Source organism: Strix uralensis, chromosome Z (genome assembly GCF_047716275.1).
Source record: "Strix uralensis isolate ZFMK-TIS-50842 chromosome Z, bStrUra1, whole genome shotgun sequence".
NCBI classification, from domain to species: Eukaryota; Metazoa; Chordata; class Aves; order Strigiformes; family Strigidae; genus Strix; species Strix uralensis.
Window position 1 is genome coordinate 86860841 of NC_134012.1, and position 20499 is coordinate 86881339.

The window sequence follows — 20499 nt, forward strand, 5'->3', positions numbered from 1 at the left end:
CAGTATGGTTTTACTTCTTGCCTCCTGTCAGCTCACAATGACAGCTTCCAACATATCCATCATACTTTCAGGTAAATACCTGTCACATTCCCATTATTTGGAAGTATGTGTTTGGAAAAAGCACCTTGAAAATCAGCATTATAATCACTTCTAGAAATCGCCCCTTTATATCTTTTTCACTATGAAAACAGCAGTGAAAGTTGACTATTGCTCTTCTATCAGTGTCCAAACTGCTGCATATTGTGCTCATTGATACAGTCCTCCCCATCCCTACACTCTCCCAGTTTGCATTCAGAGAGTTTGGCATTTCACATTTTTTGATTCATTTCTGTGGAGCAGGAACCAATCTCTAGCTCTACTTGCGCAACTTAAACCATTAATTAGGAAATATTTCAGGCTCTAAGCACTAAAATATTACAGAAATTCAGCCAGTAGGCCATGTAGACAAACTTCAGCATAAACCTGCATTCACATATTTGCTTGTCCTTATTTTTTCCTTTCCTCTCCCATAGTATATAGATTTCAAGTACTGTTCCATGATAAGCTGTTTCATGAATCTCCCAGACAATGTCTGATAAGAGTACATACAAAACATTCCGCTTGTATGATCACTTGTTCTATGACACCATTTGAGCTCTTACCTTAGTAAAATTATTCAAGTGACCTAGTTTTCTCATATTTGAAACGCCTTGTAATTTAGCCACATTTTGGAGAATCTCTCTCATATTATCACAGGGTTCTGCAAAAGAAAACAGGTTGTTAGCAGATACAGATAAAAAAGTCAAAAATCTAAACATACATTCAACATGAAGTTTCCAAAATATAAGAAGTACCTTCCTGGTCTTAACTAAGGATGCAGATCATTTTCACCTCAAGAGGTATCAATTTGATTTATGCTTAGAACCAAAGCCAGACATACCCAAGTTCTCTAGAATAAATGCTAAAAGCCCACGAAGGAGAGAGACTCCTATTTTAAAGCGTATTTTAATCTTTACCTTAGATTTACACTTGCCAAAGAAATCAATTTAGCATCTGAAACTCCAGTCCTAACATCTTGTAACAGAACAGCTTTATCCTTAATCCCCTTGTAATTTAAAGTCTAGAAGTAAACTTGAAGATGGAAGTTAAAAGATAGCATGTTACTGCCATACCACATGACATTTTTCCCTCCAGACAAAAGGTTGGTAGGATTTGGGGAAGACAGGACTCTTTTCTGCTCTCCATATTAATCTCTGTCCACAATCACTCTAAACTTACTAGAGAGCTAAGACTTTCCAGTGACATGGGAACTGAACTACAAGGTAAACAGGGGGACTAGGAACATCTCCTTTCTTCTTAAGGGTCCACCATCCCAACAAACAACCCAAAAAACCCACAAACCAGGATTCAACCACCAATTCATGATCCTGAATTCTGCTGGGAAATGGAAAAGGACTACCAAACACCGTGAAATGAGACAATATTGCCCTGCCTTTGGGAATAAGGTTGGGAGTTGAGGCAGAGTGGGACAAGCAGCACAGAGTGGGGCTGGGTACAGAGAGCTGCATGCAGAGCTCCTAGAGCAGAAACTGCAGTAAGCTCTGTACATGGTGGTTACTGTGGCAGGACAGTTTTCAAAGAGAGGTGCTTGACTGCAGGATTCTCGTGGTCTTGCATTAGACACTGTGTGACAGAGACTACAACAATACTATCAATAGCACTGTAGTTTGAAATAAATGAAATACCAAGACTATGTGAACTACATTACCCAAAAGGGAAAAATTGCATTACACAAAATGAAATCTTTAGAAAAAGCCTGAAGAATCCAAACCAGTCATTTGGAAAGCAGCAAAGAGAAGGGTTTTGTGTGTGGTACCCCATGCTAACTGCAGTAAAAGAAACTTGCTTCCTAATGCAGTATGAACAGCTACAGCTGCATTTGTGGTGTATACATAGAGACCTTTACTTCCCTGTTCATCCTGAAAGGATATTTGTGTATTTTTCATTACACAAAGAAAATCAAATGTGTCAGAGATGTAAAGAAAGCACCTTCTTCAGCACCACTCTACAAACTAAGCTGAGTTTTTTTACCACCTACTGTAGTTTAAAAATATTAAACCAATGAATTTGAAAAAGCAGAAATAACTAGCGATCTTGTCAGGATATATCCAGAAAGTATTTGGAAAGACAAGACCCTGTACTTGAACTACCATCAGGAATACAAGACTGTATTTAAAGATTAAGACACCTACAAGCAGGCACCTGAAATAAGGTGTGTAAACCTGTAAACCCATTGTTGTCAATGGAGATCTCATCCACCAGCTAATGAAGTCAAAAACAATTAACCTGACTAGCCGCAAGATACCTATTCAAGGGTAAGGTGAATCAATCATGCTGGCTGCACCACCTATAATGAAACTTTAGCACATGTACAGACACGCTACTGCCACACCACATAATTGTGATTTTTTTCAAAGGATCACTGAGATTTTGGTAAGAAGACAGGTTCCTAAATGTGAGCATCAATTATCACCAGCTTGATGTGAAATACACATTTCCACAAACTTAAGTCACAGGATTAAGCAAAGTCAACCATCTGATACACAGCCACAAGTACAGAGTTACCCTGACTTGCAGAACAGTATGCATAGTGAAACTAAACACCCAATAACTGAATTGGAACACGTGTGCACATCTCTCTGAATTCATCCCCAGCCCAGCCAAAAAAAAAAGTCTGATACAATCACAGAAAAATCTTACTAGATTCATCCCGAGTTCAGGATTCTTCTGCACAGTTTACTTTTCCAGGGCTTAACTCAGTTTGAGAGGTTTGCAATAGCACAAGCCATAGAAATGAGAGAACAAGAGAAACATGAAAACAAGTAGGCTGCGACAGTTACGGCACTACAAATAGTTCACATCATAGCCCCTAACTTCAAGTCAATATAATATGAGAGGAAAATAACTTACTCATATTTTGGTTTCTCTGAAAGTACAGTTTGGCTGATTTCTATGCTTTGGCCTGCCTTCAGTAACAGGTGGGAATTTCCCTGGCTCACACCACTTTTGGACCTCTAACATACCCCATTACACTGCAGTAAGGCAGCCTTAGAGCTCTCCAGAATGTCTTACTTCAATACCCTGGAGAACAAGCAGCAGCAAAAACTTACCAAAATGACTGGAAATATGCTTGTAATTTTTGATTTTGAAAGTGCAGATGGCCACATACTCAACATTAACCTCTACTGAAGCTAAGCTCGCTATATGGACAGGGAAGATCACAAGACTAGCCCAGGAAACCTCTTGCACTTCATTGGCAATGAACATTTCTATTCAGCTACCTCAAGAGTGGGCACTAACTCAGGAGTGAGCTAAGTGTGCTGCGCAGAAAGGCAGCCAATTTGGATGTGAAGAAACCAGGACACGATGATGCTACTGCTTCCCATGTTAACAATTCTGCATCAGTGGCAGATCCTTATAACTAGGCTGCCTAATTAAAATGTGCACTAAAGTCATTTTACTCTGCTTATGAAAAACTGCAACTTTTCCTCACATTGTCTTCTTTCCACTGAGAAAAACTCATTTCTAGAGAGACAGAAAAGTCTGAGGAAAAACATCTCTGTAGTGCTTAGCACAGCGGTCAGGTATTTCCCTGAAGCTTCACTAGCAGATAAGTAATTTGAAGCAAAGTGGGGACTCCAGTATAAGATCTACAACACAGAGAACTGAGAACATCACAGACATTTTCACTATCAGATTGATGATATGAATACAGCAAGTTAGCTGGCTCACACTTTGATTAGATCAACAACACTACTGCTGTAGAAAAAACAAGATAGTAAAGAAATAAATACCCTCTAGTAGTATACCACCTCAGAAGGAACTAAGATTACAGAAGCCTTTTTGGCAAAGCCTTGTCAGTTCAAGTCTTCCTTTAAATTTCCCAAGAACCTTTTTGCAAAAAATATGCTCAAAAAAAGTTAACAAAAGAATTGTGACATACTAACTTCAAGGGAAGACTGGCTATGCTGTTTTCCCTTCTCTGGAAATGCATCATATATTAGAAAGAAGTAGAAAATTACTCAGGCATGACTCATTTTTATTAAAAATAAAGCCAATAGGGAAGGTAGGGAGGCCTAACAGAACTTCACATGCAGCAATGTAGAAGAATTTAAACAAAATAACATGACTTCACAAATAAAGATATAGTCTCTTGCTAGTCTGTCCCTTACATTAAAATGGACTTGAAAATAGACTAAATACATTCTGGATTCTACCAACTAAGCCATGCGGCTTTCCTGTAATCAAAGATCAGATCTAGCACTGCATACCTTCCTGTCACAAAATCTCATGCAACAGCACTGAAGAACATGGATTAACGCAGGAATGGAAAAAACATGGCACAAAATCAGAGACTGATCTCCCAAAAGAAATATGGCCTTAACATTTCACTGTCAAGCTTAACAGCTCTTGTTGGTGTTGACAATGACTGGGTTTTGTGGGTTTTTTTAAAGGACCCCAGTTCAAACTACTGCTGCAGACATTTCTCAGCTCTAATTAACCCTTTACTCGAGCTCTTCAAAAGTTCATTTTCTATCTGGGGGAAAAAAAAAGCAAAGAAGAGAAGCCACTTGTTATGATTTTAAGACCCCTCAAAAGTCTGTTCTTTCCTGACTTACCTCATTTATTACTGAGATGTTGACTCATACTCAGAATAATTTCTTCACCAAAAGGGTTGTCAAGCATTGGAAGGGCTACCCAGGGAAGTGGTTGAGTCACCATCACTGGAGGTATTTAAAGAGATATGCAGATGTGGCACATAGGGACATGGTTTAGTAGTGGACTTGGTAGTGTTAGGTTTACAGTTGGTCTTGATCTTAAGGGTCTTTTCCAACATAAAAGATTCTTTGATCTCGAGCAGGCCCATAGCGACAGCCAAATATCTTCATGTTCTTTCCCATGGTGCTTCTGAGGGTGGAGCTGTGCAAAATGACTGTGCTGATCTTACAGCTTCCTTCTGCCAAAAGATGCACAACCCCTTCTCTTCCTTTCCTTCCCTCTACCCTTTCTCACTATATGATACACACTATCTTTCACACTCCTCTGGCACCCACTGACTTCACATTAAAAAAATTCTGCTAACTCAGCAGAATACTTTTCATTCTTTCGGCTATGTTAGCTTTTTGTGGCTACAAAAATCCACACAAAAGTGGCTGTGCCACTGAGCCATTCACAGGTAGAGTGGCAGAAGCAGGGCATACCCTTTCCAGAAGCGACCATTAGAAAAAAGTCTGACTATCTTTCTTTTACCTGCACTTTTACACTTGGCAAATTGTCCCAATTAATGTACACAAAGCCACTTTGCCCCAAATCTAATTTAAAAACTTCTTGATATATACAAAAATTTCAAGCCAGCACACTTGTGTTCTGCAACAACAGCTTAGCTCGCTGATCATTACTGTCTCATTTTCTCTGTATCTGTCTTCCTTTTTTTGGACAGCAAGCACTTTGAAGTAGCAGATATCTTTGTTGTGTGTACTTCTGTTAGACCAAACACAGTTTCTCACCCAAAACTGTTTGCACTGAGTAACATCCAGTACATATAAAGATAATCTTTAGCACAGAGTGAAATTGGTGATTTTAAAACACTGGCCTGAAGAAATCTGCTGTTCTCTAATTCTTAACATAATTCACAGATGCATGTATATTAAAAATCTTCAAAGTTGTGGTGTTGTTTGGTTTTTTAAACACTCATGATCTTTTAAGGCTTGACTCATTCTTTCACCCCTTCAGGACTGTGACATTGTTTTTCCCCAGTGAGAATCATGATGCATTCTGACAGATCCTATTCTCCAGAGAGAAAGAACACCACAGCGCTCCAGCTACACAAACAGCTAGCACTCCATCTAATGCAGGGATGAAACAGGACCAGCAATAGCTATATTAACACAAGTGACAACGCCTTTCCCCTGACAGATTTAGCAGCATTGTTTGACCACATTCAGTACTCTAGCAGCATGCCAGTTCGCTATTCTGTTATGCACATGTGAATGAAAAGCAAAAAGAATAGTAGGCTTTAGCACACAAATAATTCAGTAACTCGAGTCAGGCATAATGAGTTAAACTGAGGAGTGTATATTTTATATGCATTACTTTGTAGATGCTAGGACAGCAGCTGTACACAGTAATTAATATACACGCAGTAAGTAAACTCTCAAGTGAGAGACTGCACTAGGAGTTGCTATCACACCTACTAGAATCATAGTGCCAGAAATTGAAAGAAGAGACTAAACATGCCTTAAGACTTCTCTTAAAAAAGGAAGCTGTACTTCACTAGTTAAGCATTTCATCATTGACTAATAACACAAGAGATATCTTCCTGTTACTGAAGAATCACAATATAAACAGATGATCCTGGTGAACTTAACATACACCTCATTTATTATAGATTTTCAAAGTCTAAGTGCTATGCAACTTTATATTGCAAAGCTGCTCTTAGTGGCTTGTTAAACTTCATGCTGCCAAAACTAAGGAAGTTGAGTGAAACACACACCAACTAGAAACATTAATGCACTGTTCTCCACTTCCACTGAAATAGTCATGAGTTATCAGTTACTAAAAGCAATGAAACATTAGAAATCAGTTACTTAAAGGTGTCTACGTAAGCCTAGATGAGAGGTAATCAGTCTGCTAAAACACTTTTTATCAACACCTTTCATAATGAAATGAAACACCAATGAGAAGGCATATCCTGCCATTATCAACTTGCTGAAAAATAAAATCAGGACAATTATGTAATCTCTCATAACATGAAGTATTCTTAATTTACATCTAATTCAAAATGCAGAAACTGCACAGAAGAAAAACAACCAGATTCTCAGAACAATGGAAGAACAGAAAGCTACATTTAAAAAAGCAAACTGCATGACAGAGATCACTCCTGAATTATTTATATTGATACATCAACTCCACTTTGCCAAACTAAAAAAAAATTAGGGCATGAACAGTTTACATTCAGCCTATGATTTTCAAAAACACAGTAATATAGATTTAGACTGAAGTCTCAATTTATAAGGTAAAAACATAGAAATAATTGTCTGTACTATCAAGTTTAGGTAGTTACTTTCATGTTGAGAAATGTACAGATAGACATCCTCTATGATCACTGTTAAAATTATATTATCACACTTGAATTAGTATGGTGCAAAATACTTTGCACTGCTACAGTGTGCTGTACTAGTTTTGCCAAATAATTCTCATGAATTTTAGATTAAAAAACCCACAATGTATAACTAATCTTAACAATTGAGAGCATCCCCTTGAAAAGTACAGGTGACCAAAACCTGTGATTTCTGCAGAACGTACCTAGAGATTTGATTCCCGTAGTTTCCATAGGTGAGCCATACATAAAGCACTTTGTTCTGATTACAACAAAGAAGTTCCAGTAACTCACGTTCACGAAAACAGAAAGAAAACAAAAGCTAAGAACTCCGATTATTTTCACTCTTGCTGCTTAAGAAAGCTATGAATAGATGAAAGTGACACAGTAATACAGAAAAAAGCACACCTCCTGTCTTTTATGGCAGTCAGCAAAGAAAGTACAAGGACTGTTCTTCCTATATTAATCAGGTAGAAATTAACTTTCACATTTATAGAAATGTCTATTAACTAGAAAGCAGTGGAAAAGACAGCATATCCAAGCTGGAATCCAGAAATCACTAGAACCTCAGATAAGAAGAGTCCTGTATCAGGATTACAGTTAGGAGGCTAATCCTTCATATTTAGCTTTGTACATCTAGACATGCACATACATCCTTCTGTAAGTAAACAGGAAAGTAATTTTTAAAATAATCCTAAGTATGGATAAAGGCGGCAGGAAATACACATTCTGCTGTTGCAGTCAGCTTGAAGCAGTGACAGCAGTTCAAAAATGAACCACCTTCTAAATTGCTGTCTTATAATATTATTTCTAACCAAGACAATGAGGTCATCTGTACAGAAAAGCCATCCTTACATCCTCATCCTTCAAATTATGTTAATTATCCCCAGTGTGTGATCTTGTATGTCCAATTTGTAGACATTGTTTTACTGCTAAAACTTCGGAAAACAGGTTTTATAGTTGAAATGTTAACAGCTTCTCAAAGCTACAGTATTACTACTTAAACAGAAGCACAGAACAAAGCTGAAGATTGGCCACATTAACTATTTTGGATTGCTCAAGACAAACTTAAACACAAACTTTGAACACAGAAAGAAAAAAACTGAAGGGCCATTCCAAAGCATAGCTACAATGCTAATTTGAAAATTAATTACATGTGGCTTTTGATAAACAGACTATCCCTTAAATGCTTTATAGCAGTACACAGACTACAGTCCTGCATGACTTTCCTCAAAGACCAGTTATGAAAATATTAAAGTTAGGACTACATAAGGTACTAAGGCAGTTTGGTTTTGTTTTTTTTTTTTTTTTTTTAAAAAAAACTGCTGTTCTTTAAATAACTTGCCTATTCATAGAGAACAAATATTTGATTTAGTCCTCCATTTAAATTTACAGTTAGGTCCTCAACTCTCAGGAAAACGTGATGTTAATGCCAAGCATCTTAGCAATCATTCTTGGTATATAGAGTCTTTGTGTATTACATAATTATCATCCCTCCTTCCCCCATGAAAAACACAGTGCCATCTTTCTACAATATTAGATACACAACTATAACTACTGCACACCATGATGAAAAAAACCAAGCTGAGATTGTAGTCTCCTAACAATTTGAGAACACACAGCTAAACTCTAGAAAAGCTTGCTCTAAAACTTTCAGAAGTTCAGATGTTTAACAGGGAAAGAAAAAAAGACGTAACAGAAAACAGAGGCACAAAATGCTGGAAGCTGGGGAACACTCCACAGCAGCATGGCTATACATTTGTTTGCCCTGTTGTTCTCTCTCCTCTGCATCTATTATCAGCTACTGTCAAAGATAGGACACAAGGCTGGAGTGACACAGTACAGCTGTTCTTATGGTCAAGAGACTGGAGGATAAGCCTTTCCCAGATTCACAACAGTGGTTATGTTGTTACACAAATCAAATCAATACTTCCCATAACATCAACTATGAATTTGAATGGTGAAAATTAGTTTCCTCTAATTGTAATTTAGAAAATTATCTTCAATTCCTCCAACCCATCTTCTTTTCTGCCACAAATTCTAGAAACAAAAAATTCAGGACAGTCAATATTTAGTTGCTTTAACAAAAAGGTACACTGTGACTGGTTCACAACCATGTAAATACCATTTCTTGAGTCTATCAGGCAAATTCCCTTCAAACTACTCAAAAGACTTTTGATCATGTATCTCTGAATATTATCAAACTGACAAGCAAGTTAATAGAAATATCACTGGCATTAGAAGAAAATTTGTGACATATGATCACATCCAAGAATATTTTCCCGATTAACATTCTGATTCATCTTTGCATCATTTTAGCTTGTTCAAGAACCCAAAAATGTAAATGTTTTCCAGCTAAATGGCCCTTATTGATAAACTCCAAGCTGTCAGGAGGTAGCCACTGTCCCAAGAAATACCCTGTTACATACGGTGTCACATAAGACGAAATAGCCTAGCAACACTAGCAGATGAGGATTGCCAGGTCTACCAATGAAGACATGAAGGGCAATTTGTCAAGACATGGGAAGAGCAAAAGTAGTGACATCCTCAAATTCAAGCATTAATAAAGGTACACAACTAGAAACCAAAGGTAATTCACAAACAGCACTAACTGCAGCACGAAACCTTCAAACTGTGGCAAATGTGCAATGTGGTAACTACCTCTCTTAAAACACTGTAACCAGAAGACTTCAAAATAGTGCACAAACTGATAATGCTTGGAAACTCTAGTCCCTCGTACTAGGGACAGGACAGGTCTCATCTGTCCATAGCTGTAACTGTTCAAGATTTTTTACTTTTTCTGGTGAAAAGGTAATTTTCAGAGAAGGGACAGGAAGCATCATGTTTACAAACTCCACATCAAGATGTAAGTACAATTCTTTAAACACAGAAGCCACCTAATTCATTGGTCAATTTCAACTTACAAAAAAGTCTATCCCACTGAAGTAACAGACTAACCTAAAAAATGGAGTTGGAAACATCACATTTATGGAAACAGCAACATTTTTTTCCATTTCTTTTTTTGTATTTCATGAAAAAACCCTAGTAAGTCTACCCATGAGAATCACATATGGCTTGCATAAAGAAGATGAACACATTCTAAATTCTCCAGATATGAGGTTGCTAAAGCTGCATTCTGACTTCACTAATGCTCAGAAGGTAACAAAGGAAAAAGATTACTTACAGATTTAATAATTTTTTTAAAAAACAGTAATTTTTCAGGCAACAGCTGTTCTTGGTAGGCCTCCACTTTTATGAAGTAATTATTTTTTTAAATATATATTTTTTATTTATAGTCTGTGTACACTTCAATAGAGGAAACCAATCTTTTATGCAGCTGAAAAAAAAACAAAATCCCCCATACAGCTTTACATGAAGAGATTAATGAAATTACTCTTTGTTACTCTTTTATAATTATTATATATTTTTCTGTAAATCAAGGCCACATTGTTTTGCTTTAAATACCTTAGCCCAAGTATCACACAAGTATCTCATACTAATCATTCTGTAGTCTTAAACGAATAGCTGTAGTTCATTTCACAACAAATAAAATTTAAGCAAACAAAGTATAGACATGTACCTTTCACTTTAGTCAAGCAAGTGCTAACTGACAGTATCCATTTCAAATACAAGTGAGTAACTGTCCTTGCTGATCTTTACCATTCTTCTGGTCTTTGGACTCACAGAGTTTCACTGATAAACAGCATGAAATTTTGTTAACTATCCGTTTCTCCAATTGAAAGGGAATTCAAAGTCTTTGTGCTTTTCATTTTATATCTCAGACTATTAAGTATATTCAATTTCTGCACAATAAAAATTTTTAAAAGTAGCTATCTGGAATGTTCCAGGAGCAGCTATTTAAATAAATAATCAGATGTAGCCAAAACTGTAGCAATAAGTAACACCTGGACTAAAATGAGCTTAGAGAAGTCTAGCTAATAAAGAACAAACCCAGCAGATTTAGAAACAAAGTCTCCCCTTTTATGAAAACTATCATAAAGGCTCTATCACTCAGACTAATTTATTAATGAACAAAGTTGATTCCTGGGATATTGCTGTTCAGGTAGAATTCAGGAGAAGAGACTTCCTCATAATATTCAGTTATCCAAACCCATTCAGGCTGTCATCAAGATGCATCTCGCTACACTGATGAGTATTAACAGAAGCCTAGGAACATGAGTCCTACAGAGATTTCAGGTATGTGCTAACAGTAAAATTCAGTCACATAACTAAGGAAGAACAACAACTGTAAGCAGGGGGTTTTGTTCTTTAGTTTTTTTTTTTTTTTATTGAGTTGTGTTGGGTTTTTTACTCCATTTTCTTACTTTCTCACTTATGCACCTTTACCATCATTCCTCCTCTTCACCAGATGCGAGGATTTGGTGAATACACTCTTCACTAATCATGCTCTAAAGTTTTGCTAACTCCTACTTTTTTCCTGATGCATTCTACCCAAGTTTTCCATCACCACAACAGATGGTTGGCAAATGAAAAAAATCACTTCCGGAGTATACACAAGTATACTAATACTACAGATTTTAAAATTAGAATAAAACAAAATTCATTTTATTGTGAAAGTCACAAGTGCTCCAGTTCAAATAAGCTGTCAAATACCAGCATCTGTGTAGCAGTGTTATGGCACCTTCCCTCCTGTATCAGAACTCATCACAGGAGTGCTGCTCAGCATGCAAATTCACCTGCATTATGGTATACGCATCTGCCTACTTGCATAGTTAAAAACACTTCCAATGAAAAGCAAACCTCTTATTTTATCTAATCTTTTGCACAGTTATCAAAGCCTCAGGTCACATGGTTATGTCTTAGTTGTAAGAAGCTATCTGGTTTTAAGGTAGACTACTTGTGTCATTTATTATTTTAAAAAAGTCTCAAGCAGGAGTCTCAATCAGTATGAAAGATAAAAAGCCAATCCGATTTTTTCAGTACATTCCCACAAACTAGACAGCATCAATTCTCAAGACACCCATAATGCTCTTGAACATTGTTCTTTTCTGCAGTGTTTGGGTTTGTATGGATAGAAACAGTTGGAAAACAGCTGTATTTCACTGTAACTGACTATTTCACTTCTTCCCACTTTAAAAAGAAAAACTCTACCTGATGTTGAGTGTCTCTTCTGTTATTAGGGGAAAACTTCAGAGATTGCTAAGTAATTGGTAAAGTATGCATGAAGGTCATGAGAATGGGCAAATAAGTGATGTATTTCTTTCTATGAAGGCTATCCTTGACATAGCTTCCTTATTTACTGTAATTAAGATTGGGGTGTGTTTCTTTACACAGCACCTACACTGGATAGGCTCTGACCAAAAAAAACACCTGAAACTAAGCACTGCATTAATCTCAAATGAGAGTGGCATGGAGAGGAGGTAGGGAAAAAACCCTAAAGAATATTTCTGACAAAGACTAAAACAATTGTATCAAGAAGGCAGAAGCTAAGGATTTTGGTACTTTGACAGTTTGAGATTCAAATGACAGGACGGGCAGAAAAAGCAGAATACTATAATGTTGTGGAAACACAGTATTGCTAAAAGACCTAAGCAGCTATTTATATCAATCCAGATCACAGAACAATCTCTTTTATCAAATATAAATAGAACCCGCAAGATATTAGAGCAATCATTTTATTTTCTGCCCTTCAGAAGAAGAGCACTGACATTTGTTGATCAATCTGAACCATAGTGGCAAAAACAAAAAACCCATCCACAAAAACAAATTTAGAGATGCTGCACACAAAAACTTTAAAGACAGGTGTGAATGCAGATCTTGAAAGACATGGTAGCGCCCAGCTCCTAGAGGTACCTTAATGCTAAGCAAGCCATGACATTTTAAAGTTGCCTTTTGTTAAGATTTTTCCTTCATGTTGTTCCTGTTTTCAAGAAATAGAAAGTGAAAATATTGTAAGCACACACCATTTTAGTAGTTCTGAGAAGTCTTGACATTGTAAAAGCAGTAAGATCTTAGGAAGCAAAGCCAAGGATACACAAGTATTATTAATCTAACCAGGTCAGTGCACTATACAATTCCAAAACAACAGTCAACTCAAGCACAAGTGAAGACATGAAAGCTAAGTGTATGCCTTAATTTTGGAGTGCATATACTTAGTACCTCTAACTCTCTCACTTTTAAAACCTACCAAAAGGTTACATGCTGCCCAAAAAGTTAGCAGGTCACCATCATTGATCACTTCCCCTTTGGTCTCCCTACATAAAAAGAAACACAATATACAAGAATAACACAGCAGAAAATTTCTCAGACAGCAAGACAAGTAAGATCTCTCTCCAGCTGTTTTTCAAGTTGCACCTTTATATCTCAGAACTGAAAAAAGATGTTACTAATTACCTTCTTGCTTCTATTACAGCTTCTGTTACAGATTCACAAACAAGGGAGCAAAAAACCAGCTACTGCTCTGTGTGATCCGCTCTAACACACGCATCCTGCTATAGTTACCCATTACAATGATGGCATACTGCAAAGAGCAGGCGAAAGGTGCCCACACATTTTGTTTATTTGGTTATTTTGAAAATACTGTTTCTACAGTGTGGTGGAGGCCCGCTTCTCCATATTTTCAAGCCAGACCATATATTGCAAGAGTACACAGAGAACTTAAAAGGCTTTCCATAACAGTCACCATTAGTGTGGAAGAAGTGCCTCTGAGCCACCCAGGTACCATCTCTGCACTGGCTTCCTACTGCCTTGCTGCAAGCACTCCAAAAGGGTTTCTTCCCTCCCCCGCTACTTGACTTCTCAGTATCAGACAGGTGTGCAATGTCCCTCCCTGCTTCTTCTAAACTGATGAAGGATGCTGGAAGCAGAGTGGTCATCAAATCTCAACCTGAATTTGGAAACAAAATTCATCCAGCCTTCTTTGACTATCCCGCAAATAACTCTTAAAAATGTCCGACATTTTTGTGGGCTGTAACTGCAAATAGCATCCCGAGATGTTTGTCCCACATGCAATGCATGACAATTTGCCATGTGGACACATGGAATCAAATACGACATGGTTTAAAGCGATGTAAGCACAGTAAGAAAAGTAATACAATTCAGGTCTCATGAACTTAAATGGAACTTCTGTATCTTTTATTTTTACTTACACGATAGAAGGAAATTATAGACAATGGAGGTAAAAAAGGAAAAGGGTATTTTTTCAGGTAACACTAGCCAATTTTGTAAAACTCACTCTCAGGGAAAAAAACACAGTTTTCTCAGCTACTTTATTTGTATCTGCCTCATGCTGTAGCTAGAAGACTCAACATTTACAAAACAGAATTGGCTGTACAAGAAAAGCTGCTAAATCAAAGTAGCATCTTGTAATGCACGTTTATGAATAATAAATGAAAGTACTGATGTTGGAGATAGGTACATTTCAGTTAATTAAAGAGTACAGTATCAGTAAGTGAAGACTGTTACCCTCAAAGAGGAGGAAACGAAGATATACAGATATGAACAGCACTTGACCATCAGCAGTTGGCACCCCTGTATCTCTCCAAAGTTTCAGCAAGCAAACAAGCTCTGAAGAGTTCCTAATACCTATTGGAGGCTCAAAGAATCCAAGTTAAATGGGAATTCCTTGAAGGAAGGACATTTGAAAGGAACCTGACTGCAGATAAGGCACTCTGAGACACGGTTCTCAACTAGGCAAGTTCTAAACTACTTAGGCCTTTACAACCCAAAGGCAACAGCTGAAACTCCAACAAAGGAAGAAGTGTTGGTCACCCAACAGGATAAGGTGATTCAGTTACAGACATGAGCAAAGAATTTAACAGCAAACAAAGCGTGGATTACACAAGCCTTTTACAGTGTACAGAGCTTTGGGAGGTACATAAGCTTCTATAATTCAGCTTGGAATACCTGTAAAGCAGTGAGAAACGAAGATGAATTATGCTAAAAGCATACAATACTTACATCGTGGTTACAGACACAACCATGACCAGACTCAATGCAATAATTCCTGCCAAACGCACTAACTTGGTTGATAGCTCCAACTGTCCTTTCTGGCCTTAAGAAGTTATGAGCTTGATTTCAGTAGTCTAATTAAACCAATCTGCCTCATCCCTTTGCTAATTCCTTCCAGATGACTGCAATGGGAGTTGCACCAGTGACAAGTCTCTCCTCCTTTTCTTTTTCTGTTCTATGTGGAGCAGTTAATATAACACAAGGCCAAAACCTGAGTACTCTGAATCCCTATTATTAATTGCAATTTTGTAATCAACAGAAGACATGACATATGACCTAAAGTAGACAAAAGCAGTAAGTCTAACCTGTACCTGAACAGTTTTTTCTTACTATACCAACATTATGCCCAACTATATTTGTGCTGGGGACAATTTTCCAAGAGTTGATCATCCATTGAGCAAACTGATTTTAAGAAAATTACTGTCCCAAAATAAGATTTATCAGAATCCTCTTAAAAGATGGGGTACAGCCAGGGCTGAGTGCCCCATAAGTTTAAAAGAAAAAACAACCAAAAAAACCCCCAGAAACAGCAAGTCACAGACTTTAACCAGGCTAATCCTGTACATAGAGAGTTCACACACACACACACAGTGGCACCATCATACAAAATGCCTTTCATAAGCATTATTATATATTATTTTTAGAAAGGCAGAACACCAAGAAGCTCCAGAAACCCTACTCTACCAGCCATGGTAAAAATAGACAAAAGAACAACATGGTGTGTTCTGGGGAGACATGGGCAACCGTCAAATTACAGCAGCAGGGAAAAGAGCAATCAAAAAGCACACAGAGAAAGGCAGATCAGCCCTCCGAGCAGCAAAGCACTCTGAGCCTTACTGCACAAAAGTGAGGAAGAAGGACCCAAAGGAGCACAAACAGGGTTAGCACCTTCCCCGCACCTAGTATAAGTTCTGAAATACACTGGCCTCTTGCATGGCAAGTCAGTGTTAGTACATAGTCCACAGGTATGGACCAGTGAACGTCTGATTTATACGCTAAATCACGTTCATCCAGCCATCACTAACAGGAACCTGTTTAAAACAAGGCAATATCAATACAATTTCACATGTTTGTAATAAAGAGGCCACTGTAACTAGAAGCATATGACTGAGGCACTGTTTATGGCAATTTTCTACTTTGCCCAAATCAGATATTTCACATTAATCAACACAAAGTTCAGCTGTCTGGGGAAACAAAAGACATCTGAATATTCTTTTAAGTTACTGAAAACGTGAGCCCTGTGGAAAACTATGTGATCTGCTCAACACAACGAATCAAAACGTGTATTATTAGTACAGAATTAGGGTAACAATTTAAAATATTTAAACTAATTGCTTATATAACTATTGAACAGCTGGAAAAACACACATTCGTTGTGTTCAATGTGGGGGGAATCAAGTTATCATCTAGCTTAGTTAATGTCTTGCTGAGGCTTTTTACTTTTGTTTCCTCTTTAAACTTAATACCTACCATGAATAAGCTATATGATAACTGATCAGTCAGCTGTAGTTTCTCTGACAAAAACCCAAAAGCCTCACTTTTTTGGTAAGGGGTTCACAGCTAAATTTAAAGCGGCTCCTTATTCAACTGCAATCACCAGAACAATGATTTCTTTTTTTTTTTTTAAACATGGGCTATATACAGTCACAGTGTAAACCACCTTTTTTTCACTGAATTAAAAATTTATTTTGCATCTTACCTGAGAGCTTCTTTTACAATACAATACATGTTTAGTAGTGATACTGCTACTACTACAGATCTCACGGAATCAGTAGGTGGCTGGAAACACCTTGCGGCAAAAATCAATATCATAAGGATAGTCACCTGTCAAATACTGAGTAAAAGATTTCAAACAGACCACATCTAAAAATAACCACTCCAGCATTTAAATTTTGTGTGTTGTTCTTTCACATCAAAAGACTTCAGGATGCTATACAACATAAAAAAGTTACTAAAACAATTCATTAAAATCCTGATTATGTAAATTTCATAAACAGATAACACTGATTACAGTAATAATGGTGTCATGTGTTTGACCTGTTAAGGCCTTTGTCCCATATTTTGTTGACTTGTTTTATTTTTAAAGACAGCTCCTCACTAAAGCAATCATGTCCATTTGGAGATAGGGTGGGAGGAGACATAAAAGCCTGTTTCTTTAAACTGAAAAAAACTCAGAGCATTTTCCAGGAACTAGAATACACTTATAAATATGACACGTATACACAGAGATAACTTCCAACCCATGGTAAAACTACTAAATAAAAAATTCTAAACGCAGATCATACTGGGAGAAAAAAGAAGTAGAGGTGAAATTGTTGATGCAGCCTCTTACTAAGCTGAAAACTTTACTGATGCTGCTAATATTTGTACTTTCTCTACATGTCACAGTCCACTTTTCTCTCAATGATTCTGTCATTTCCCTGCCTACTTCCTAATAAAATGAATCCATTCAGGATAGCAGCAGTCCTGGATCACCTGAAGCCAAACAGTTATACTACAAGCATCAATTTTATTTTCTCTCCCGGACTGAGATCCTATGCCCCAGGGAAGATCATGCTTCTAGTAGTCCAGTTTGTTTTCTGTGTTTTATCTGGCTCTTTGGGAGACTCTAACCCTCACCTTGGAACCCCAGCAAGGCAAGGCAAACTACACGTTTGTGTAGTGAACGAGTTCGCATTTGTCTGAGGCAAAATTAGCGTGCAGCAGATGCTACTGTTGCTTCCTTCCTCTTGATACCCCCCCACCCTCCCCCGTCCCCCATACATCTGAGAGCAGTGGAGGATGTTTGGACCAATTTAACAAGTAAATGGGAGGTAAGTGCTTTCTGGTCTACAGCAAGAGGCTCACTGGAAACACGGTGGCCAGCCGGCCTAGGACAGGCAGGGATATCCGCAGGGCGAGGGATGGAGGCAGGACCACCCGCCACCGCCGAGGTGCTCCCCCAGGGGCGCAAGGCCCGACCCGCCGAGCGGAGCCCCGGCCGGAGGAAGCCCCGGCGGGGAGGCCGATGGGCGCTGCGCGGCCAGCCCCGCCGCGGGCCGGACACTGTCAACAGCCCCGTCGACAAGCCACGACCTCCTGCGCAGACAGCCCCAGAAGCGGCCGAGGAACCCCTGCCCACTCGCAGGGTCTCCCCTCGCCTGTGGCTGCCGAGGCCAGCCCTGGCGCCCGGGCACGGCACCGCGGTGTCCGAGCCGCCCCGCAGCCGGCGGGGGCTGAGGAGAGGCTTCCACCTACGGGCAGCTCCGCTCACTACAGGGCGCCGGGCAGCCCACCGGCGGCGGGCACCAGCACCCCGCTCCCTCTTCGCCTCCCTCTCACCGCCCACTGAGCCCCCGCGGCCGCCCCGGAGCACCACCAGGCCGTTCGCCGCCGGCGCCTCTCCCCCCGCCTCCGCCGCGGGTGCGCAGCGAGGGGCCAGGCGGCGACCCCCGCCCCGCCGGCCCCCGGCCCGTACCTCGGCTGAGATCGAGGGGGACGTTCTCCTCGCCGCTGTCGTTCCGACCTGCGGGGACGGGGGAAGAGAAGCGCGTTAGGCTGGCGGGGAGGGAGGAGCCGCAGAAGGAGAAAGCGAGGAAAGGCACGGAGGCGGCGGCTGGGCACCGGCGTGGCGCGAGAGGCGGCGGGGGGACAGCCTGCCGCCGCGGCCTGCCCGGGGCCCCTTACCTCGGATGCGGAGGTGCCTCAACGAGCGGGCGCGGAGACTCACCGCCATGTTTACGGCCCCGCAGTCACAACACCGGAAACCTCGCCCGCTCTCGCGAGGAGAAGCCCGCGGAGCTGCCGCCACGGACGGCACCCCTCCCCTCCCTCCGCCTTGTCACCGCGCCGCCGGCGGGAGGAGAGCGAGGGCGGCTGAGGCGTGGCGAGAGGAGGCGCAGCGGTCGTTGCCTGGCCGTGGCCTTCCTCCCGGTGGCTCTGAGGAGGGGGCTTAAGTACTTGAGGGCGAGTGAGGGAGGGCTGCCGCTCCTCACCCCGCCCGGGGCGGCGGCGGAGGGTCCGCCTGTCTGGGCGCACGCCCGGGTCCCGCTCCCAGCGGCCCGGGACGGCGGGCTGGGCGCTGGAGCCGCTGGAAGCGTGGCTGGGGGAGAAGCACTGGTCTCCTCAGAGCAGGGCGGGCCCAGGGGCCGCGTCCGCCGCTGGGGTTCGCTGCGGGGCTTCTCCTTGGGCAGCTCAGCCCCGAGAGGGCAAAGTTGAGGGGAAAGGAGGGTGGCGGGAGCGAAAGGGGCATCTGAGGGGGCTTCCTCGCTGCGCCACAAAACGTGGCGAAATGCCTCCTTTTCCTGAAGAGCTTGCCCCGCTGGGAACTGGCTTCCTACATAACTGCTCTGTCACCACATCTGAAGGTTTTGGTCTGTGAAGTGGTTTGGTTTTTATGAGGCTTGCCTGCGTAGTTTTCCTTTTTCAAGCTGCACTTGCCTTGTGATGAGATGGTAATTCACGTGGATACGGTATGACCATTGGCTTTGTACACCGGATGTTTTCTGCATTCTGCTTTTTAATATGTGAAGTAATTAAAACCAGGAAAAAAAGCTTTTTCATTACCTTCTGGATTTATACGCAGTGGGTGTCTCTGCAGTCTCAAGTGTTGATCTGTTTTTTATCTTGATATTTGTTAAACTTACCAAATATGTCGATATATTAAAAACTTTAAAAGAAAGTTCCACTACAAGAAACAATATATGTACGTTCTTTTGTCCTTTTTAGGCAAAAGTTTAAATAAGCAGATAACACCTTGCATTGTGTCCTGACACTACAGCCGTAGACAAGGCAAGTTCTTGCACCCAGACATCCCAAATTCTCAGGAACAAAACCAGCAAATAATAATCGAAGTGAGAAGTAACCACCCATATAAAAATAGCTTCACAAGCTCAGGTAGTTGTTTTCCAGCTTTGTAACCAATCATTTTCCACTCAGTTTTCTCTCTGTTGAGGTCTTTCAGCTCAGATCCTGCATTACTCACAAAAATCTGATTTTATTAAATTTCATCTCAAAAATTTTAAGTTAGTTTTTACACTGAATGATTGGTGTGCTTCTAAAACACTAATACTGATTTAGGAGATTAAATACAATTATTTGTAAAATCATGGTAGAAAAACTTTCTGGCATATCAGTACATGACACATGTAAGAATCGTGTTTTAATAGGATTATGTCAAATATCTTTAACTTAAAATATCATTTCAACAACTTTCCTGTTTTGATTTTGGTTATTGAATATGAAGCTAATATGAAGATTCTCGAGGAACCCCAGTTTCTCAAAAGAGTCTAAACAATAAAATATCCATCCATAACACAGGACCAAAGCCTGTCAAACCTCCTTAGTTTCACCAATATACCTCAGGGCTGCCCTTTGAAATTTCATGTCCAGGGGAACCATTGACTTCCTGA

At 40.0% G+C, this 20499-nt stretch overlaps 1 protein-coding gene across 2 annotated transcripts in view; it reads right to left on the reverse strand.

The window, feature by feature from the left end:
- Positions 1-19254, reverse strand: part of RICTOR (RPTOR independent companion of MTOR complex 2) — a 97019-nt gene extending 77765 nt beyond the window's left edge. For both annotated transcript variants that reach the window (XR_012627178.1, XM_074856690.1), the window contains exons 1-3: positions 18776-19254; positions 18567-18614; positions 642-739 (exon numbers count right to left, since the gene is read on the reverse strand). Coding sequence is in view for 1 of the 2 variants with exons in the window: in XM_074856690.1 (XP_074712791.1) it covers positions 642-739; positions 18567-18614; positions 18776-18824 (195 nt within the window). In the remaining variant the exon portion in view is untranslated. The remainder of the gene's footprint in view (positions 1-641; positions 740-18566; positions 18615-18775) is intronic.
- Positions 19255-20499: the final 1245 nt, after the last annotated feature.